The following is a 23,859-nucleotide window of genomic DNA, read 5'->3' as shown; positions in this document are numbered from 1 at the left end:
AAACCAGAAAGCAAATATGGAGAAAATTTAGGGCTGTATCTCATCAGAGTACAACAGTGATGATCTTTTTTCCTCCCGGAAGTACCAACACTGCTTTGGGGACAGCAGAGGGAGAATGACTACTAACATGAAAGCAAAAGTGACAGCTGTTTCCAGGGAGCTGCCCACAGAGAGAGCTCACAAACCCACCGATATCAGACACTCCAGTTTTACTGAATATCCCTTCGGTGGCACATCAGGTCAGTGGGCAGAGTGGCTGTGTCCCTGCAGCACCCCGCGCCGCGTAAGCCAACAGCTACTGGCCCGCGAGAGCCGAGCATTACATTTCCAGTTCTGTAAGCTGGTTGTTGAATGAAGGTGTTTGTTAAAAGTTAGACAACAACCAAATGCATTCTATTAAAAACAAACGTGAAAAACACAACATCTCACGACTTCTTAATTAACTACATTGTGCATTATCTGTGCTCCTGATTGTGTCCGTCTGGTGGAGACAGCATGGGTGGTGTGTTTGTGTGGATGTCTTCACAACCCCGTGCGCCGGGCCGTCAGGACGGTCGCCCTGCCTCGGCTGTGGTGGGCGCGCTCACACCCTGGCAACTGGCAGACGTTCCGCATGAAGGTCTGGTTTACTGCCAAAGCTCAACGGGGTTACAGCTTGATGAGCATCATTTGTGTGAGGGGAAGAAGTAGTCTAGCAGAGGTCACATATCAGAGTTAAGGACAGTAAAATTATTGGGAGACGAGAAGTTAGGGTGTCACTCCATTTGTAAATGACCGCTGAGATGCAAACGCAGGTTGGCTTTAGATATGGATTTCACAAAAATCGAGCATTCTGTTAAAAGTTTTGTGTATTTCATCATTATTTGTAAACTGTGTGCTACGTGCTCTTTATAGCTGTAAAATTTACGCTAGTTTTAAGTACGTGTACACACACACACACACACTTCTGCTCCACCACACCACCCTCCTGGATCTGGATGCTAAACATTTTCTGGTAATTATCAATTCCTATATTTGCCACTATATTATTACTATCATTAATAAATAAATTAGAAAAATATGGTTTGTATAGTGTTTAACAGTTTACGAAAGCACCTTTCATACCAGCTGTGTAAAACAGAATTTATTAGACTCATTTTCCTGATGGGAAACTAAAATTCTAAGAGATTAGGTAAACTGTCCAAGGTCCAGAGTGAATGAGTAGCAAACTGGGACTCAAACCTGGTCTTTCTGAGATTCCAAATGTTGTGCTCTTCCCTTTCCATACCGCCTCCCCATGTGCCTGCAGGCCAGTAAATAGTCCTGAGGAGCCCAGTGTCACTGTCTGTCACATCAGGGTGGCAAGAAGGGGAGGAATCAGACTAGCTGATTTCCGAGTTCTTTCCAACTCTCAAGTGCTGTAGTCATAATTCGACATATGCTGGCATTTGAGAATTCAAGTGCTTCATGGAGTTCAATCTCCTGTTCCTCAAAGCAGTGACCAAAAATCTAATTCATACTAATTAGGCTGGTAATTTTCTAATAATGCAACCCTCTTAACCTTGTTTCCTCGATCTTTCAATACACAGCCTGAACCCCTGCTCCCAAACCTTAACCTTATCACCTGCTTTCTTACCTCAGTGTAGCCCATGCTGGCTGCAGCAATCAGGGCCTGCTGGATGGCGTGGCTCTTCTTAAATACTCCTTGCTGCTGGCCGGCCATTGTCCAGTCACACTGAATCAGAAACTTGACAACCTCCAGATGACCTCGGAGTGCAGCATGGACCAACGCGCACTGCCCATTCTTGTCCAAATGATCCACCTTGAGGGGAAGGACAGAGAAATCTGTATGAACAAAGAGTTGTGGCCACACTCCCGATCCAGCCACACTGGCCCACTGCACACGACTACATTACTAAGAGTCAACCCTTCCCATGTCCTGAACCATTTTCTAGAGAAAATCTAGAAAGTTCTCTCCTACTCAGGCTAGATCATTGCTGAGCTAGAACTGTGGTAGACATGTGTTAGGTGAGAATCTCTTTTCTTAAGGTCAGACTTTTGTTTTCACAGAAAAAGTGACCAAACAAACAAAAAACGAACCAAAACTCCCAGCTCTAGCTTTGTTTTCCTGAGATACATTCTCCTTGGTCCTCAAACAGTTCTTTCCAGACCAAGATTTGAAAGACTGTAGCTCTGCAGGCACAAAAAACTGTCTCTGAAATCATGAAAGGGAAGAAAAACATTTTGAAGTGCATATTTTTTGGTCTTCCAAAGAAGCAATACCTTATATCATGAATCATACTTGTGACCACCAAACTTTGGCGGAGGCCACTACTTCCTTCCAATGGGAGGGCGGAATCTCAAGGATCTGGCCAAAATGGCTGGTGGTACTTGGAGCTTGAGGCTAGATTATGTTCCAATAGCAGCGCTGCAGCTGCAGGGTGGTTATGAGTGTAGGCTGAAAGAAGAGCCTGGTTAAGATGAGTCTACTAGGAGGTAGCCACAAGATTCAACAGAAGAGTAGCCTGTCTGGCAGGGGTAGTTAGAGTGCCTGAAACTGAAGTGCTCCACCGGGTTCTCCCAGCTTTAGCGCTGCCCAGCAATCTATTCGACAGATGTTTATTGAATGCCTACCACATAGGATGAAAAGGTGAGTAAGATAGTAAAATATAGATTCCGTTCTTAAAAACTTTCAACCAAGGTAGGGCTGATGTGACCATTGTAAACAAAAGCCTATCCAACAAAGAATAATAAATGTCATATGGAAAGTAAAAGTGCAATAAAACTTGAGAGAATTCCCAACTAGAATCAGGAATAGGTTCCAAAGGCAAGGTGGTATAGTCTGAATGTTTTTGTCCTCTCAAAATTGCATGTTGGAATTCTCACCCCCAGTGTAATGATATTAAACAGAGAAGTGATCAGTGTCCTAATATAAAGGTCCCACCACGGGCGGCCATGGCAAGAAGGTGCGTCTGAAAACCAGGAAGCTCTCATCAGATGCCAGATCTGCTGGCATCATGGTCCTGAGACTGAGCTTTGGAACTGTGAGAAATAAATGTTGTCTACTAGCCACTCAGTCTACGGCATTTTGTTACAGCAGCCCCAACAGACTAAGGAAAGGCCCATCTCAACTGGCTAAGATAGTTAATGGCTAATTTGAGTTGTTGTGGGGGGAAGGCACACAAAGGGGAAATTTCAACTACAAAGTTGAAACGGACTTTTGGGAGCAGAGTATGGATACTTCTGAATACCAAGCTGCCTGAATTTTAATCAGTAAGTAATGGAGAGTCATTCAGAATTTCTCTGTTCATACTGTGTTTTCAAAAACCAAGGGGATGAGTAAAACGTGTGTTAGCTCCTTGGAAAAACTATTAATTCCTGGGCTGGGGCATTAATAGTAAACAAGGAGTGTGGAACATCCTGCGGTGCCAGAAAGTACAGAAGCACTTATAAAATCATTTAGTGGAAGTTGAAAGGACACAGGAACCAACGTGAAGGAGATCCTGAAGGCCAAACCCTGGGCAATCTGAGCAAGAAAATAAATACCAATGGCAATGCATAAAATAAATAAAGGAATCCATAGTATTAGAAATAAATAATTAAATACATGCATGGGGGAGAAGGGACAGCTCTTCCTTAAAATTCTAATTAATAAACGTTGAAGGAATGAGGGAAACTGAAAATTGCCATTAGGCAAAAACACCATAGCAATCATTAAGGCAGCAAGAATCTCTGATGGGTCAGACCCTAAAATCAGTGGGCAAAAGCATAAGAAACAAGCTATCTGCCTAGTCTGATGGCATCTAAAAGCTATTTCTTAATTACAAAAGGAGAGAGGTTAGCATCCCATGTAACAGGGGATCTAATGATGAGAAAAGATCTCTCTAAAAGATCTCATCTAATGATGAGAAAAGACCAAACTACAACTGAAGAACATTCTATAAATAGCATTCTACAAATAATAATATTCTACAAATAACTACAAATACTTTAGTATTTTGGTGCTGATGTCATGGGAAAGTCTGAGGCTGGAGAAGACCAGAGGACAGAATCTCAGTGACCAGTGTCATCAGGAGAAGGAAGAGAGAAGAGGAAAGAGAAACCAGACACGCAGGAAGGGAACCAGGCCTGCACGACAGGCTCTGGGAAACGTGTCAATCCTGCCAACACCATGGAGAGGTTTAAAGGGGTGAGGAATCAGAAAAAGTTACTTCACTTGGTGACTGGCAGTTGTTTGTAACTTTTGAGAGTAGCTTTGGTTGAAGGCCAAGAGGTTAGGTGTTTTGTTCACTGATTGGTTTTTAAAGATTTTATTTTTAAGTAATCTCTACACCCAACGTGGGGCTCAAACTCACGACCACAAGATCAAGAGTCACATGCTCCACAGAGAGACCAAGCCAGGCATTCCCTCTGCTTTTTCTTTTTTTTTTTTTTAAGTAATATTATTTATTAGGCCCTGCAAGAGATGAAAAGATACTTTATCTCTTTTTTTAAAAAGGCTTTATCACTTTTAATTCTCATGGTGACCCTATTAATCCTTTTGATGGATACGAATAGTGAGACAGAGGTTAAATGACTCGTCCACACCCTCAAAGAAAGTAAGTGTATATGTAGCCTTTGACCAGGTGGCATTTGATCCCAGAGTTTTTTATTTTAATGACTTAGCTCCTCTTTCTTTCATGGAGGCCAGACTGTAACTGGTGAAGGGGCAGGGAGGAAGCAGGTAGAGAGGGCTTGCAGGACAGCACTGGTGGGTGTGGAGGGGAAGAGATGGAGTGGCGGTGTCCATTAGCAGGAGGGAGGGAAGTTGCTGTTTGGGTTACAGGAGACATTCGCAGGTTTGTTGAGAATTCAGAAAGAGAATGAAATGAAATGTGAGAGAAGAGCAACACAGAGAAAATACGGGTGGAGCCAAGTGCTCTGGAAAGGCAGGGAAACGCTTCCTTCCTGAGGCGGCAGTGAAGGGAGCACAGGTGAGGACTGATAGTCGGGAGACAGAGGCCCAGAGAGAGGAACTCAATCCTGGGAATGCAGGAGGGCAAGAGAGGTGGGGCAGGTTTTGAGAAGGATGCAAATGACTTCCGTATCTGTCTGGGGAAGATGAGAGAGTGCTAGAATGGGAACTAAACAGTAGGAGAGATCCAATTGAGATCAGAATGTGGGTTTGCAGCAGTAGTAATAAGGTCCAGTTCTGTTGTTAGAGATGTTCATTCAAATGAGCAGGATTCTAGGTGGGCACTGGAGGTCTGGGTTACAGGAAACATGAAAGGTCTGAGATTTCACTGACAGTCTTGAGTCCCAGGCCCCAAAAGTCTCAGGAGTCCCCCCTTCTTCCCTGGTCAGAACACTGGGCACCTCAGAACAAGGTCATCCATATTACTTACATTTCACCACAAAACCACTAAAATCGTCAGTTTGTTTTCAAGACTGAAACAAAATGCCACGAGGCTGTAATTTTCCTCAGAGGCCTACTTTTTTGAGACCAGCATTTTTCTTTTCACCAAAATTTTGAAATTGGGTTTTCTTTCTTCCTTTTTTTTTTTTGTTTATCAGCAGCTCTTGAAATACCATAAAGCAAACACTTTTTCAGACAGGTCTTCCGAGAACGAAAGTACGCCAGCAGAACCACTACTGAGAGCATCTGAACCACGTTCTCCCCAGACTGCCATGGTGCTGGCCCTCGAGGCCGGTGAGGGAGTCTGGCCCCTGTTCTCACCTCCGTGGCTGGCTTTTCTTCTCTCCACATGGGAGGCTCAGAGTCTGTGGGCACGGTTCAGTTCAGCCCTCCCGGCGCAGGGTCCTTGCTCCTGCCTTCTCCTTCCTCACCCGTGCTCAGCAGAGAACTCGTTGATAGTTAGGTGGGGACTTTTTGTGGCTGCTGATACGTGCAGTTTCCCAGGAACCTCCCAGGGGTTTCGGGACTGTGTCCAGGTGTGGTGTGGAACCGGCAGTGGCAAGTGGCCACACACTGGGCTGTACACAGTCAGTACTGTGATCGGCTCCCTAATGGGTTTGATGCGCTCTGCCTAGACCCCTGAGGTGACACCGGAGACAAGGAAGACTCCACGGCAGGGAGGGAGGAGGGAGGAAAGGAGGAGCAGCTGAGTGGGGCCCCGTTACCTTGGCGCGTTTCTTGCACAGCAGCACGACGATGCTCAGGTAGCCTGCCGCCGCGGCGTAGCCCAGAGGAGTCAGGCCGCTTTCAGAAGAGGCATCCACGTTGGCCCCAAATTCCAACAGCAGGGCCACCATTTCTGTGTAACCAAGATGAGACTGGACACACAGAATTGGAGCGTTGTTTAAAACCTCTGTCCGGTAATTAATGTTGGCACCTCCCAAGATCAGCAGTCGGCTGACCTGGAAAGAAGGAAACAAATTACACTGAGGCCAGTATCAGTTGCAATCTTTCGGCCACCTTCAGTGAAGTCCCCTGGGGCCCCGCGATGGCCGCGTCTAGTAGCCGCCCTATTTTATAATCTTCACTTGCTCCTTTAGAGAGGGTGGTAAAATGTCTCCTTTACATGAACTGCTTGGTCATGAGCACAAACGTCACCCACACCACAGCCATGTTCACACGGTCTCTGCTAAGTGAACTGTTGGTCAGAAAAGCTTCTACAGAAACAAAGTCTACCTGAGATCAATTTACTGCCTAGAAGCAGGAGGACCTGATCCTATAAATCAGAGCCAGCTCACAGAAGGTGGTAGTTCAAGAGGTCTGGTCTTCAATTCACAGAATAAAATGCAACAATTTAAATTATATCTGGGGTGCCTGGGTGGCTCAGTCGGTTAAGCGTTCTGGCTTCGGCTTAGGTCACAATCTCACGGTTTATGGGTTTGAGCCCCGTGTTGGGCTCTGTGCTGACAGCCGGCTCAGAGCCTGGAGCCTGCTTCAGATTCTGTACTTCCCTCTCTCTCTGACCCTCCCCTGCTCATGCTGTCTCTCTCTGTCTCTCAAAAATAAATAAAAAACATTAAAAAAATATATCTGATTATTATTGCTTCTCTGCCTTTTGGCTAAGATCAAGTGTAAAACACATTAGATTATCAATAAAAGACTGATTGTTAGGAGACAGTCTAAGACAAGACAAAGACCAATTAAATGGTCACTTAAATGTCCCAATTTTACTTTTGCACAGTTAATTCTTTAATCTGCTGGTAATTTACATGCATTTACCTTTATATTTGGAGTGTAGAGATTTCGTAAAGATGCCAATGCCATGGAAAGACCTTCTGTGCTATAGGAGATCCAGAGACCTTGGAGGATGGAAGATGACACACCAACCTTTTTACTCAAACCCTGAAAAAGAAATCAAACAACTATTAGCCCAGCTGGAAGTACTGCCAGTAGTGAGTAGCCTTTAGGTTTGTTGTACTAATAAATGAGAGCAGAGTCTTGTTCTAACAGTATCCATGGCCAGCAAAACCAATCTACCCACGGGGATAAAGACGAGTCCTGTAGCAACAAGCTAACTTAAATGGTCTCTATCTTAGCAGTCTCTGGCAACAAATCTACTTACTACCCCTCTTTTCTGCCATGCCGGATGTAATTCTTGCCCCACATCTTTTCTGACAAAGATAATGCAGCGTGGTCACTGATCTCCATCTCATTTTCTTCCTGGGCATTTAAGAAAAGATGCTTCCCAGCCTCTCTTACAGTTAGGTGGGCCATTTGTCTGAATTCTGGTGAGTGAAGTATGGGCAGAAATAGTATGTTGAATCCAGGCTTGGCCCCAAACCTCCACATTTTCTATTGCTTCTCTTGACTGCAGGCTGGAAGATCCAGTGGACTGCTCTGAGGCCCTAGACTACTTCAGGACTACCACATGGAGGGAGCCTGCCTAACGATCTTCCCTGAACTGCAGTGTGAGAGAGAAATAAACCTTTCTTACGTCACTGAGATCCTACAGGTCTGTTAGAGCAGCTAGCACTCCTCACCCTAATATACCCCAAAGTGATCACATCTGTTAATTCTTAGGAAAACGACATAGGTTTGACTGCCATCAGCAATAAATGTTCTCTAGCGTGTCTGGGACAGGACCCACTGCGGGGGCTAATGTTTGGCCGTCTCATGTGGCTTTTCCGAAAGGAAGTCAGAATAATTTTTAAAATTTCTGGGTGGTCAGATATTCTCTGGCAATCATTTTACGGTTCTGCCCATATCCAGGGGAAGTGAAATCCTGAGGGAAGGAAGATACTAACAATGAAGTTTGGCACCTGATAAGTGGATCTGGTGAGGTACTCTCTTAAAAATGTTAAGCTACTTCTGCCTGCTTTGTTCCTCGAAATGCAGGTTGTTTTTGCCTAGAATACCTGTTTATGTCCAAAACAGCAATTCATGGTCAACTTAACCTTATTTCATTTATACTCCTGCCCCTATTCCCCATGACTGAATTATTTTGAAGCAAATTCCACACATCTTTTTAGTTACTATGTAACTATTTCAGTAAATGCCTCAAAAAAGATAATGGCTCTATTTAAATTTTTATTTGAGAGAGAAAGTGAGAGAGAGAATGCTAGAGGGTGCAAGTGGTAGAGAGAGGCAGAGGGAGGGAGGAAGGTAGAGAGAGAGGGAGAGGGAGAGTGAGAGGGAGAGGGAGAGAGAAAGAGAGAGAGAGAGAATATCTCAAGCAGGTTCCATGCTCAGCAGAGAGCCAAATGCAGGGCTTGATCCCACGACCCTGGGACCATGACCTAAGCTGAAATGAAGAGGGATACTCAACCAACCAACCTACCCAGGTGCCCCGATAAGGGCTCTTTTTAAAACAAAGCTCAATATTATTATCATACCTGAAGTTAACATGGATCCTCTAATATCAAATATCCAGTGTTCAAGACAGTGTTTGACTGTCTCAAACTAAGAAATAATTTATTTTGGTCTGAATTGTGATTCATAAAAGGTCCATATACTGTAACTGATTTTAAAACACTTTAAAAATGTAAAGAAAAAATAAGATATTCTTCTATTAATTTTTTAAAAAAATATTGTGGACATATTCCATACATGTACACATGCTTTTGCCTCATTCTATTTCAAGAGAGATGTATCATTATATGGATGTATCATAATTTACTTAAGTCATGCCCCTAGAGATGGGTATTTAGGTACTGTATTTCCTCCTCACTATTAGAACTATGTTTCAAAAGTCATCCTTGTACATATATCTTTATCACTTGTGCAAGTATATCTGTAGGCTGTATCTCTGCAAGTGGATGCTTTTGTATTTTGTGCCATTTCAACATGGCTTTGTCAATGTGGCTAGACGGTGTCTAAACACCCAATGTGAAATCGACAATTTGAGAAAATGAGGAAGGATGATGCTAACTACATCTACTCTTTTTCTCTGTCTACCCTATCCTACTGATAAATGATGGACAAGAGGTGAGCCAGAAAGGCTGGGCAAAATCCTGGCATAGAAGACCTTTGGGTTCCCCAAAGCATTCTCCCATGCGGAAGGCTGAAACAGAATGCAGCTTTAAGCCCTTATACCACACAGTGATTATTCCCATTTGTATCCTCCTCCACTGTTTGAAAATGGCTGCTAAATTTCTACATTATTCAGATCCTCTCTGGCCTTGAGGAGCTGAACTCTGCTGTGAACCTCTCCACCAGAATCCATTTGGCACTGCGAGTGGGGTGCTCTGAAAAGAGTTTAAGAAGGGTTGACACATTTTCCTATTGCTCATTGTTACTTGAGGGCTTCTCTCATTTGTACTAACAGCAGGGACATCGGATCAACTGTGATCTCTCATTTGGCTAACCAGTTCATATGCAAACAAACTGAGGCAAACACAATGTTAAGCAGTTAGGATTATTTTCACCTATGAGATTCTCTATTTGTAAATTTCATATGAGAAACATATTTCAGGTTCTTTTTGGAAGGATTCCAAGTGCTACTCATTCAGGGTTGGAGTCCAGACAACTTAGGGTCTAGAGCTCACCTCCACTGTAGATCCTGGAAAACCAGGAAATTTAGCTCTGACTCCCTCTCTGGGGCTTAGTCTCCTGTACGCCTCACCAAGATCTTCTGAGGAACAGTAAACTATATTAACCAATTATATAGAAAAATCATTAGAAATTAATATTTATAGTCCAAGAGAGGAAACAATGGAAGACAAGCTGTATATAATGGTTGAAGGAAATAAAAGGAGGGGAATCCAATTCAGTGTCTACTGGTGTCAGGTTCTGTGCTAGGGCCTTTTTGTATATTACCTTCTTTAATCTAATCTCCGTGACTGTTCTATGAAGTAGAATTTATTACTATTTTTATATAGGAGGAAATAACCTAGAGTGGGCTAAGTTACCCAAAGTCGTACAACTATTAAAAAGTGGAGCTGGAATTAGATGCTAAGTCCTTTTAACTCTAGAGTTCATGTTCCTTCCATTATACCATGGTAAACCTGAGCCAGGACTTAATTCTGAATTCTTAGCTGGCAAAGTAGCAACTAGAATAAACAAAGCAGCTGATTGCTGGCTTTTCCCGTTACCTTTAATTCTGAACCATTCTCCACTCTTGAGCCTCTTCTCCAAAGCTGTCTTTTTTTTTTTTAATGTTTGCTTATTTTTGAGAGAGATAGCATGAGCTGGGGAGGGGCAGAGAGACAGGGGGACAGAGGATTCAAAGCAGGGTCTGTGTTGTCAGCAGACAGCCCAACAGAGGGCTAGAACCCATGAACCATGAGATTATGACCCGAGCTGAAATCAAGTCAGATGCTCAGCCAACTGAGCCACCAGGTGCCCCCAAAATTGTCCTTTTTTATCCTACACAATCTGATCTATTCCTATGGCCTTACTCTTATGACTTCAACCAAGCATTATTTCTTTTCCAAATATGATATTTAAAGCAAAACTAGGACGACGACCTTTAATAATAGTCAACTTTCTCTTAAACACAGACTTAAGTGAGATTCCTCAGATATGTTCACTTAATCCATAGAATATTATGAAGATTATTTTATACAAGATTATTGCTGGACCAGTGTTTATTAACATTGGCAATTCTACTTTTGCACAATGTCTCTGGCGTCAGAGGGAGTTTGGAAAATGTATTTAGCTTCTTGGAAAGACACAGCAACTCACTCCTCTGCTCAGGGCCTCTAAGTTTGGGTTTAGTTTTCTTGAATGTAAATTGCTTCTTTTTTCTTTGTGATATTGAGGACAGTTTCATTAAAAAGGTACCAAAGGAATTTTAAATGAGAAAGTCCAAGATGTTTAGGGAAAAGCTGGATGTTCCCAGAATGCCAAGCCGTATTTTTTTACTCAAGGGGTCTTGGGTGTACTTCTACTTCTGGTAATGGTGGATGTAAACTTCCTCCTGCTAAGGACAACTAGGAAAAGGTGTATAAAATTCAAAAACTATTCTCATTAAAAAAATGGGAGGATTAACAGAATGAAGAAGAATTACTAGACCAAGTAAGGATAGGACGAAGCCCAGGAGAGTAATTTAGAGCTACTTTTCTCCTCGATGTGTTTGCCAATTCTGCAGAGTTAGCTAGGAGTACTTTTGATAGCTTTGGGATTTTTAGGGCAGGGCAGTGAAATTCTTCTGTATGACACAGTGATGGTCAATACATATTAGGCATTTGGCAAAACCCACAGAAGCATATAATGCAGTTAAACCCTAATATAAACTATAGACTTCAGTTAATAATAATGCATCAATATAGGCTCATCAATTATAACAATGCACCACACCAGTATAATATGTAAACAACAGGGAAAACTGTGGTGGGGGAGTGAGTATATGGAAATTCTCTGTATCTTCTGTAAACCTAAAATTGCTCTAAAAAACAAGGTCTATTAAAATAAAGAAAGCCTGCGTTCTATCCCAGAACAATCAATGATTATCTCTGGGAATAAGGCTCAGGGGGGGGGTGTGTGTGCGTGTGTGTGTGTGTGTGTGTGTGTGTGTGTGTGTGTGTTTAAAGTTCCTCAGGAGAATCTAATGGATAGCCAAAGTTGAAAGTCTATCTATCTAGACCCATAGATAAATCTCGAATATACAATGTTAAGTGAAAAACAGTTATAGAATTACATGAAGAGTACGATTCTGGTTATGTCATGTTAAAGAAATGAAATAATTCTGTATATTGCTTATGAATACATATCAGTGTTGGAAAAGAACACATGTGAATGGTAGGGTAGAAATGATCTTTGAAAAGGGAGAGAAATGGGGTAAAAGAGACTTCTACAGTTTCATCTCTCGAAATAAAAAGATTTGAAGCAAACATGCAAAAATCTTAACACTTTGGGGTGTCTGGGTAGCTCAGTTGGTTGAGCATCCGGCTTCAGCTCAGGTCATGATCTCACGGTTCATGGGTTCGAGCCCCGCATCGGACTCTGTGCTGACAACTAGCTCAGAGCCTAGAGCTGCTTCAGATTCTGTGTCTCCCTCTCTCTCTGACCCTCCCCTGCTCGTGCTGTCTCTCTCTGTCTCAAAAATAAATAAAAAACAGGAAAAAAAATATTAACACTTAATCTGATAGACAGTATATGATTATTTAGTTATCTGTGCTTTCTGATATGTTTGAATTACAGTAAAATTTAAAAAAAGGGGAGAATAGGATATCTCCTCCTTAGAGATAAGAAAAAGGGAGGTAAGATTTGATGATACCACAGACTGATTTTTTTTGGCAAGAAGAGGAGAGTAGTTAAGGGAAGTCACACTCAATGGCTAAGATTTCTTCAGTGACTCATAAGTCGGGCTGTTTGGGGTGTTCGTTGAGTTAAGAGCCATATGAAAAGGAAATAGGTAGGGGAACCGAGTAAGAATAGACATTGGTAAATGAACTTCAATGAAATGGTCTGGTAAATGGGCCACAAAACAGCATGGAGGGTCCCAGTGAGGTTGAAGTAAATTCACGGGAAATAAGCTTGAAATCTAGGATTTGGAGTATTGGCTTTACTTGTGCCATGGACTTGCTCTACTGATTTCTTTTGCTTGGTGGGGTTGACTCTTGGTTTCTATGAGGCATAGGAGGAAAGAATTTCAGTTAATTTAAATTCAACTTGACAAAGGTGATAGGTAGGTTCCCATTATCAGGTAGGATGTAGCCAAAAATAACCTACGGTTAAATTACAAGCTCACGGATTCTTAAAGAGAACTTTACGTTCAAGTAATCTTTAGTATCTGTAACTATTGCTCAGGCAACAAGGGATCTCTCTTTGTCAGAGATGGAAGGTAATGTAGTCCTTTCCTTAAATCTTTGTTAGAGTCTAAATTCGTAGCACCGCTGATCAGCTGCTCAGTAGTGTTGAATACTTCAAGAAAACAGGACAAGCATAAAGAAATGACAGCAATCTCATCTTAGGGATCTTAGTTATGGCTCAGGTATCTTAAGATCATGGCAAAAACCAACCTGGGGGCTCATGCAATGAGGTTCTTTAAGGGCGAATTATTTACAAATACATCATTAGTGATCCACTTGTAGATATTGAAGCATCTCAAATAAATCCTTACTGTTCTTATCTGACCATCCATGTGGCCATGTCTGGTTATAGTAAAAGGATCCTGGTAAGCAAAGGGGTCAGTGCCTTTCAGTATGGAGGAAAGGTTGGCAAACTATGGCCTGGGGCTAAATCCAGCCTTTCCCCAGTTTTCTAAGTCGTGTTTTACTGGAACATCCATTTATATCTGCATTTTCTCTGGCTGTCTTTGAAATATAAATGGCAGAGTTAAGTGGTTTCAACAGAGATTATATGGACTGCAAAACCGAATTTGCCGATCTCTGCTCTAAAGGATGCTAGGTAACCTCTGGAGCAAAAAGGTAATACTACCATCTGGAATTTATGCTCATTATTAAGTCTTACTGTCAGGAAAAGAAACTATTACTAGTAATTTTGATCATACAACCTTAGATATATGTCTGGTACTTTGCATTTTATAATGTACCCTTTTTAATATATCTTATATCTATGATCCTTATAACAATCCTGAGACTTAGCTAATGTTTCACAGATGAGGAAACAGAGATGGCTCAAGTTAAGTGGTAGAGTCTGTACTTGAACCCAGCCTTCTAACTGACGTCGAAGGATCTTTCTTCTACCCACCAGATGCCTACTTACAGCACCTGTCCCCTCCAGCCAATAAATCTGTCCTGGTAAGAAATGTTATAGAACTGATCAATCAAAAAAACATTTTAGAGGATAGCATTTAGGGAGCTAATTGCTCAAGCACTCTGAAATCCTTCCAGTGACTAGACTCAATTCAACAAAACACCCTGCATTATAAACTAGATTGAAATATCTCTGGCCATGATTTGCAAACAGCCTGGTTTCTTTTCATAGATTAAACAAAAAAGAATCTAAATGGCAATTAGAGGATTACAAAAGAATTGTAAGTGCTCAACATCAGTGGTCATTAGGGAAACACCAATTAAAACTACAGTGAGATAACACTTCACTAAAATGGCTGCAATAAGGAAGACAGACAGCATCTAGCAAGTACTGGCTGGGGCTTGAAAAAACTGGAATTCTCATACAGTGTTGGTGGGAATGTAAAACGGTGCAGCCACTTTGCAAAACAGATTGGTAATTCCTCAAAACATTAAACAAAAAGTTATTGTATGTCCTAGCAATTCCATTCCTAGGCATATATGCAAGAGAAATGGAGACATGTCCACATAAAAACATGAACACTAATCCTGTAAATGTACTAAATGCCACTGAGTTATTACTTTAAAATGGTTAATTGTATTTAAAAAAATTTAAAAAAAGGGGAAAGTCTCTAAGCTGATGTTCATAGCAACATTATTCACAATAGCCAAAAAATAGAAGCAACTCAAATGGTGAATGGATAAATAAAATGCGCTCTATCTACGAAGCAGACTATTTGGCAATCCAAAGGCATCAAGTACTGATACCTGCTACAACGTGCAGGAACCTGAAAACCTGCTAAGTGAAAGCCGCCCGACACAGAACACCACATACTGTGTGATTCCATTCATATAAAATGTCCAGGAAAGTCAATCTATAGAGAGGAAGCAGACTGATGGCTGCCAGGAAGTATGGGGAGTACCTTCAAGTGGGCGTGAGGTTTATTTTTAGGGTGATGGAAATGTACGAACGGTGGTGATGGTCACACAACTCTGTAAATACACTAAAAGTCACTCATTTGTACACTTAAGTGGGTTACTTTTACAGTATGTAAATTATACCTCAATAAAGCTGTTAAAAACGAAAAGAATGGAAAGGGCTCCTTAGCCAGCCGAATATCCTGAATCACAGACCTACAACCTCTTATTTTCAAGGTAGTTAATGATATTATATGTAAGTTTTCATGAATGAAGATAAAACAAAGGTAACTTAAAATTAACTGGAAAGAAATAGAAATTGGACTGTATGTCAGTGCTGACTGGAAGTTCTAAGGGGTGCTGGTTATAACCACAGAGTCTGTCTTTGCCTTTTCATGAGCCTCAACTGACGGGGACTGAAAATCCTAGGAGTCTGGGAGAAGCTGAAGTGTACCAACAGGGAGCACTCTGTATTTAAAGGACCCTGAACGGTGCACCGTCAGGCAAGCCAGAGTCCAGGTCTGCATTCTTCAGCCCACGGTCATGTGGTCATGTCATCACCCTACGCCGCACACCCGAGTATTTATGGCCTGACTCACACATGGAGCCCGTCTTATCTCAGGCAACCATGTTGTCTGCAGCAACATAAGATAAAACTGTGCCATTGACAGGAGTGCAGGGCTTAAATGTAGGTTTCGTGTATTGATAATCATACTAGGTCAAAGACATTTCGTATCATTTATCTGTTAGTGTGGTATTTATTTTATACAGTAAAGACAGGAATCAACTTCTTTGCATCTGATCCGAGGCAGATGGTGATGCTAAATGCTGAAGTGTTTAAAGGAGTGACCCTTAATACTTAATGTTACTTTCCTATCTAACTGAAGGATGATGATGTCAGAGTTTGTAGAAGGAGCAGACCCTGGGCCACTTGAAGTTGGCATGGGACACCTTGCTTGTTATTTCAGTCTCACTCTGCTCCCGCTAAGGAAGGTCATGGGTACAGTCATTTTTGGTACAGTGATTTGTTAGATAAGACAATTATGATTCAAATAGAGGACTTGTCACCGTGGGTTTCACTTCTGTATGTCTGATGAACAGGCTTCTCTGGCTGTGCGCTTACATACTGGGAAGAATTTGCTAGGCCCTCAGAGTTGCCCTTAATGCCATCTTTCTCTCTGAAGAGCATGGTTTTATCTTTAACAGTATCCCTCGGGGGAAGTCCAACAAAGAGAACTATTTAAGATACTAGTATTTCTTGATCCTGAGGCAGGAAGGGCACTCTGAAGGGGATTGGAGGTAGCAGAAGCAATAGCAAACTGTGGGCTAGAAAAATCAGGAGAGCAAATTTCTTTCTCGACTTTTGTACTTTATCCCACAGCTGTTCCTTAGACTGTAAGTTCCTTGAAATTAGGGATACATTATATTTTCTTTTTTTGCTTTTGTATCCCTAGGACCTAGGTAAGTGCTGAGGAAACACACAAACGCCTACATACACAAAGGGATGAATTCCGTGCCCTCTTCTGGGTCCTCCATTCCAGCCTTGTGGATGTTGAGAGTGGGAAGCGGATGCTATAGAGTTCTTTAAAGTTGTGGAACCACCGGGAGAAGACAACTGGGATTGTAATTTAAGTGGGAAATAGGGGAGGTAGCTTCCAAGAAAGGTTAATGTTGGTGCCAGATGAACACTGTGAAAATCACGGCACCAGGACTATGAAAAATCTTCATAAAACAATTATCAGAAAATCGAAAGAGTAACTTCTCTCAGTGATTTTTTTTTTTAGACATTGTGAAAATCTGCAACTAATTGTGACAGCATGCCTGCCTTCAGGACATGGTAGGTCACAGATAGAGTACACATATGTATGTGTATATACCTCTTACCTAAATCATTATACATGCACATTTCCCAAAAAGCCTAGCAATCTGCTAAACTGGGAGATGACAAATGTCGTTCTTTTCCCAAAGGTCTGTGGGAGAATAGGTCATAAATTTTAGGAATCAGTCCAACTCTACAACAAAAAGCAGGGACTATAAGGAAATGACAGTAGCTTCACCCATACAATGTTAAGGAAAGCCTGCTGGAGATGGAAAGAGAAAAGCCTTCAACTTCTCTAATTACCTTAAAAATGTGTGCTTTGAGGATGTGATGTCCCAGCTCTATAGTCTGCTGTCGGTTTAGTTTTCCTTCTTGGCGGGAAAACCAGAAAGCGAGTAACGTGTGACCACTCCTGCAAAGAAAAAGAGACTCATTTTAGAATGTTAAGGCCCCAGTTCTGCGTTGGTGGGTCTAGCCATACCTCCAGTGAAACTCTGTCTCATTCAACCAGTTTCTTAGAGAACGGCCCCTGATGCTGGGCAAATAATGGGTATTGAAAGGTCCCTAGCTTTTACCAGGCCTTTACCCAGATCACATGTGTGAATATCACAAAATGTCATTTCTAGTTGGCTTGCACCCATCCCACACACAGATGGCATTAAAAGATTCATTTTTATTTTGTCTCTGTGATCTCCTCTTATTTCACTCGTGCTTTAAATGTCAGTGCTCCTCAGGATCTCCTTTTTGGTCCTAGTCTGTCCTCTCTCCATTAGCTCATCCATCCTGAGGGCCTTCACCACCACCTGTATATTTTCTCAATCTAGATTTTCCAGACTTATTCCAATATGCACCCAACTGTCTACTGGATTTCTCCACTGGAGGTCCCACAGTAACTCAAGTTCAACATGTCCCCAGATGGATTGACAACCACTTCCCCGAGTGAAGTCTTCTTTGATCTGCCTCTACCTTTCCCCCAGCTGAGAAATGGGGATTACTTTCTTTTTGGTACAAGCACTATAGACTATCTCTCTAGTACAGTATCTCACACAGTATTTCCTGCTCTCTCCTCTAGTAGACTGTGGGTTTCCTAACAGCATGCAAGCCCCCATCACCTTGCTAATGGGTCCCTAATCTCATAAGAAAGAGAAAACCCTCTTTTCTGCTCTGTTGTCTTATCAGCTCACGATACGCAGAACTGCCTTGGCGCTCTTGCAACCATGTGGTCATCTGGTCAAAGACATAAATAACAGAAGGGCTAAGCTAAGAGAACTACAGACAAATAGAGAGTAAGCCTTGACTGTATGGCATCAGAAACTGCCTGAAGTTTGGACTTGTTATATAAAGTAATAAGTTTATTTACTGTTTAATCCCATTGGGGTTGGAATTTTCTATTTCTTCTACTTCAAAACATCCTAATGATATATTTCATTAAGTGTGAATACATGTGTGTATGTATATGGTGTGTGTGTATTTCTATTTATGACTGGGATTTTGAGTTATTTGTATCCTGGAGTACCTAACATAGTGTATTGCATATAAAAATTCTCAATACAATCTTTTGGAAGCAAAGCACATCTTTGGGATGTGCCTTCTTGTCACATTTGCTCTGGCCTGTAGAAACTATGGACACTTAGAACTGTCTCTCTACCACCCCCAACCCCAGGTTAGTGGTTAGTAGAATTCTTTATGCCACTGGTAACACAACTCTTCTATTCCTTTCACTTGGAGTGTCACAGAAGAGGGAAATTAAATTGGGATCTCAGTTTCAAGTCTAATACATTAATCAAAAAGAAGGAAAAAGATGGCAAGTAAATTTTCATTGATGATGCTTCCCTTTGGAAAGAGACCCAAATATCTACTGGATGACTGTCTCTTATGTTGAGCACTGGCTACTCTGCCAGGTTTAACATTTGGAGATACCTCACAGTAAGTCTGAAACACACATTTAAAATTTCTTCTTTGATTTTGTTTTAAGCTTCAGTAAAGAATCTGAAGAACAGGGTATGGGGTAATTCCCACCTCACCCAGGAATCGCTATAAAGCGATTTCATTCCAAAAAGACTTTAAAAAGAACTTCTACCATGTTCTAACCCTGAGCTTCAAGAATTTCTGAATTCTAGAGGATACCACGCCAACTTATTTACTGGATAAGATTAACTATAAGGGAAAGGAAGTCACTTAATTAAAAGAGTGTCTCAGAGAAGTGTAGCCTGCATGGACTCATTAGTATCATCTGAAGGTATGAGTTCAGATTGTTTCACATTCACAAAACCTGGAAATTGCTGCTGAACTTTTATTTATCCTTTGAAAACCCACTTTAGTTGGTAGGGTATTTAGAGAGCACAGGTTAAGTTAGAAGATGACATGAAACATTTATAAGGTGTCCTGTCTCAAGTTCTCAACACCCTATCCAGTTATTAACATTGAAATTACTGTAGCCTCTCTGGTGTAAGAATTATTACTTTAAGTGACTCGTCCGGAGACTCCTCTAGATGGTACTAGAGCCCTTGAATACAGGCCTCTGACATACTCCCTATGCTTCAGGCCATTAATGAGAAATCATGCCCATTTGGGGTAAGATAAAAAATCTCACGTCTGAGAAGGAAATGAATTAGACACAGAATTGACATTGCCCTCGTGCTTTAATTTTACTGCCGTAACTGAGAAATCCTGGGAAGACGTTTGTATTAGTATGCATTTCAGCCAGTGAGAGAGGACAGTGCTTCCTTCTGTGGTGGATCCAGCATTGAAGAGAAACAGCAAGCAATACAGGCCAAAGAAAAGATGTAGGTGACAACGGTAATTTGTTTCTTTTTGGACAGACGCATATCACATTATTCACAAAAATGGTTCTGATCAGTTCATCGGACATAGAGTTTATAGTGTTCAGGACATGAAGGGTAATAGCAATTTATATCACATACTGGCTTTTCCATTTATCCCTTACTGTTCTGATAAGGTGTGGTGCCACTGGCTAACCTACCATCTGAATGTGTTACACTACACGTGTCTTTGTTTATTTCTGTTTTTTCTAATTATTTACTCACTCCCAAACCTGACTCCTTTTGATTCTTAGCCTCACCATTCTCTAAGATCACCAGCAGGCTCTTCATTGTTTGCCTTTTAGCCTATGAGTTTTGTCTTTTTCTTTTTTCTCCATATCAGGCCCTACTGACTACCTCCCCTGGAACTCTCTTCTCCTGACATCTGTGACACCAACCACCCTGGCACTGTAGCTCCCATTTCCTTCCTTCCTCATATCACAGGTCTCCTGGCTCCAGCTCTCACTGCAGTGCAATCTCCAGCGCAGACATACTGTTTTGCTTCTCTACCACCTGCTAGATCCTTCCACCTTCAAATAATTCAAATGACCAGACATATGACATTATTTGGAGTTGAAGCTTTCCCTCAAAACCAAATCCCTTTAAGATTTATTTTTTAGTATATTACCAGTCACTCAGACATAAAATCTAGCAGGTGTTTTTCTCCACTCTTTATACTTTCTCTCTTGGATAATCGCAGGAGCCTCATTCTCTCCACTGCCTGCTCCTTGGCCCATGCCAATTATCTACAGTGCAGAAACCCGGTAAAAATGCTACTCAAAATTCTTCAGCAGATTTATACTTCCTTCTAGACAGAATCTAAACTCCTTAGCATGGTATTCAAAGGCTCTCCATAACTTGTCTGACATCTATTTCTCTGTTTTTACCTCCTTACCTTGTGTTTCTAATTTCAGACAGAGTAAATTATTTTAGGGTTTCAAACGTGCTTTCCCTCCACCTGGAATTCCCTTCCCCATTTAGTTCATTAGGCCCATGATTTCTCCTTCCTGAAGTCTCATTTCAAGCCATCTCCTCTGTGAAGCCTTCCCAGGCCCACCAGATAGCCTCAGGGGCTCTTTCTCTTTGAGTCTTGTTGGTACACGTCTCCACTGCTGCAGCCTGCTGTCCGTCTGTCTTCCCTCGAGACTGTATGGAAGCTGGAAGCCATGTTGTTTCACTGAGGTACTCTTAGGTAACAGGAACACATATTTCAAGCAGGACTGAATTCATAATACGTGAAGTTGTATACTACCTTGTGGTTTTTAAAGTATTTTAACGCTTTCTAATTTTTTAAAATTTATTTTTAATGTTTTTTTATTTATTTTTGAGAGACAGAGAGAGACAGCATGAGCAGGGGAGGGTCAGAGAGAGAGGGAGACACAGAACCTGAAGCAGGCTCCAGGCTCTGAGCTAGCTGTCAGCACAGAGCCCAACATAGCGCTTGAACCCACGAACCATGAGATCATGACCTAAGCCGGAGCCAGATGCTTAACTGACTGAGCCACCCAGGTGCCCCTCTTTAGCGTGTTCTTAGATCCTCACAAACACTTATACTATAGGCATCGGACTAAGTATTACTCCTAATATTATGGTGGAAGGCTGAAACTTGGCAACACTGAGGAAAGCTCCCTGCTCACAACACTGGGATATAAAAGAGCCGTGATGAGAACCCAGGGTTTTCTGAAACCGAGTTCTGTCAGCACACTGACGAGATTAGCAACTTGGTTTTGATTTGTGTGAAAAACGGGCATATTTGTGTGGAAAAAATCAACCAATGTAAAGAGCAATGTATTCATTTGTATGGTATAAATTCTGAATTCTTAACATAATTAAAATCAGCAATTAATTTTGATGTTTTTTGATTGGCATTTTGGGAGAAACTAGCTAGGAAATAGAAGGAACGCTTATCAGTGTGACATAATTTTATGCACGACTGAACACAACTGTGTTCTCCCTCTGTAATTAAAGATGATGGTAATCAAGGTCAACTTTGTGTGGGTTCATATGTGGTGATAAAGATCAAATGGGGGGCAGTGGTGAAGGCAGGAGAATTCTTTCCACATAGTTTATATAATAAGGTCACCTTGCGATTCAAAGTTACATTGCAGATTGCCCTGTATGCATTCACAGTGCTGCTTCTTTACCTGTGAAACAAAATCAAAATAGACCTATGTTCAAATCCTAGTTCTCTCACCTGGGAACTTTGCAACCTTGGAAAAACTACATAACCTCTTTGTAAGACAGGAATGGTGGTAACTACCTCTCAGGACCGTGGTAAGAATTAAGTGAGCTATATGAAGTGAAATGTATTCTATATTTATTTCATATTCTCCATAATAAGTAGCACAGTGCCACACTAAAGGAATGGATATTACCCACACACGACTTTAAACATATTGGAAGACGCCTGTGTTCAAAAAGAACTTTCATCTTTAATGTGTGCAGCAAGTTGAAATGCGAGATCTTATCTTTAACCCCTGTCTCTACCCCTCTGCACCTTGACCGCAACAGCTTCACAGCCAGAAGAGAAATAAATCCACAGATCAGAGAACAATTAGTGGGGATGGGTGCCATACACTGTTAGTCAACGCAGGAGAACTTGGGAGTATAATTTTAGGCAGAGAGGGGGGATAAGGACAGAGCTAACTGGTCCCTAAGAAATAAAGTAAGCTATCAGGAAGAATATAAATTTCTCATGTAGACCAGAGGTTTTTTGGGAGGATATTAAACTGTATATTCAAGATGGATTTGCTTTTAGGTATTTTAGGGGAGAACCAATCACAGGTCAGAGCTGAAGATTCTTCCCCCTGCACAGTTGTCTCTCCCCTTTCCTGGATGTGTATGTTCTGACAAAAGCTAGAGGAGGTGACACCCGGCGTAGCAGAGGGCAGGTCCTACCTCACTGTCCTGTGCGGGCGTCAGCAGCCCCTTGATACAAGTTGTTGGAGACAAGCAGTGCCGACCCTTGGACAGCGGCAGGTTACGAGGCAGTGAGGAGCTGCTCCTAGAGGATGACCCTGCTTCCCTGGACCTCAACACTTCAGAGCTGGAGAGTCCTCTAGAGAAAAAGCCCTTTCTAAGGCAAGAATCACTCTCCCTTCCTTCAGCCCATTCAACAGTTTGGAAACGGAAGAACAGTTGTTTTACACAAAACGTATGATGGCCCTGTGTTTGTTTTCCTAATAGATTTTCACTTAGCACCCCAGGGAGAGAGCTAGACTTAGAGTTTCTATTTGTAGTAGGGAGACATGCTAACAAATGGGCTCAAATATTTCCAGCATGGATGTGTTCTCCACTGTTCTAGTCATAGCCACTGACGTGTAGTCACATAGATTTCATTAGCTCTTATGATGAAAGCTGATATACAACACGTCAGTGTTTCAGAGGAAAACACCACTTAGGTGTTTTGATATTCTTCTGTGCAGTGCTCAGAGGTGGTAAAGCAGTATAGTTACAGCCCGCTGGCAAGGCACTGCTTACCATCTAAAGCCAGCGTATCTATCCTATAATTTGGGTGGAAGTAACGTGTGCTGCTATAGAATGTGCCTATAGCATAGAGGTGGACGCAGGGAATTAGGGAGACCTAGTGAGATTAGAATTAGGGGGCAGAGAAGAGCGGCCGCCCACGAAAGGTCTGTGCTCCCTTCCACGGCCAGCAGGTGTGATGGGAGGAGCCTCGTGTTCACGTTCGAGTGGGGTCGCGGGCAGAGTCCCGGCTACTGGGAGGCAGGCAGACATTATATTCATCACTTCAGACCTGGGCCAGAAAAATTTTCTCCTTTGACTTCCATGATCTTACTTTCTCTTGTTTCTTCTTCTAATATTCCCCTTGTAAATCATCATTTTTTGGATCATCATTTTCTCCTAGCATTTAAATGAAGCTATTCTCTTTTCATGCTTCCTGCTTTATACTCTTAACTTGGGTGATCTTGTTTAGTCCTTCAGCTTCTATGGTCCACTTATTTGCTGATATTCCATAACCCTGTGCTTTCCATTTTCTCTTTCCCTATTTTCCAAAGTCACATTTCTAAATATACTTATGCATTTTCTTTGTAGGCAATTCGTTGTCAACATGTCCAGACCAGGACTCACTTTCTCCCCATAAGCCTATTATTCTTCCTCCTGCCTGGGCTCATGCTAAAAGCCCTCCTCCGTCAGAATGTTCTATGTTGGTCAGTGGCTTCACTCCTTTCCAACATGCAAGGGAAGTTTTGGGAGTCATCTGTGAGT

General features: G+C 41.9%; 1 protein-coding gene across 1 annotated transcript in view; it reads right to left on the bottom strand.

Annotated features, from left to right (window-relative positions):
- The window catches only part of TANC2 (tetratricopeptide repeat, ankyrin repeat and coiled-coil containing 2), a 365,001-nt gene that overhangs the window by 28,685 nt on the left and 312,457 nt on the right, over positions 1-23,859 (bottom strand). The window contains exons 15-18 of the mRNA XM_029927266.1: positions 17,111-17,219; positions 7,154-7,276; positions 6,100-6,336; positions 1,616-1,801 (exon numbers count right to left, since the gene is read on the bottom strand). Of these exons, the coding sequence (XP_029783126.1) occupies positions 1,616-1,801; positions 6,100-6,336; positions 7,154-7,276; positions 17,111-17,219 (655 nt within the window). The remainder of the gene's footprint in view (positions 1-1,615; positions 1,802-6,099; positions 6,337-7,153; positions 7,277-17,110; positions 17,220-23,859) is intronic.

Source organism: Suricata suricatta, chromosome 17 (assembly GCF_006229205.1).
Source record: "Suricata suricatta isolate VVHF042 chromosome 17, meerkat_22Aug2017_6uvM2_HiC, whole genome shotgun sequence".
In the NCBI taxonomy this organism is placed as follows: Eukaryota; Metazoa; Chordata; class Mammalia; order Carnivora; family Herpestidae; genus Suricata; species Suricata suricatta.
Note: the sequence above shows the minus strand (reverse complement) of the source record. Positions and strands in the feature narration are given on the sequence as shown.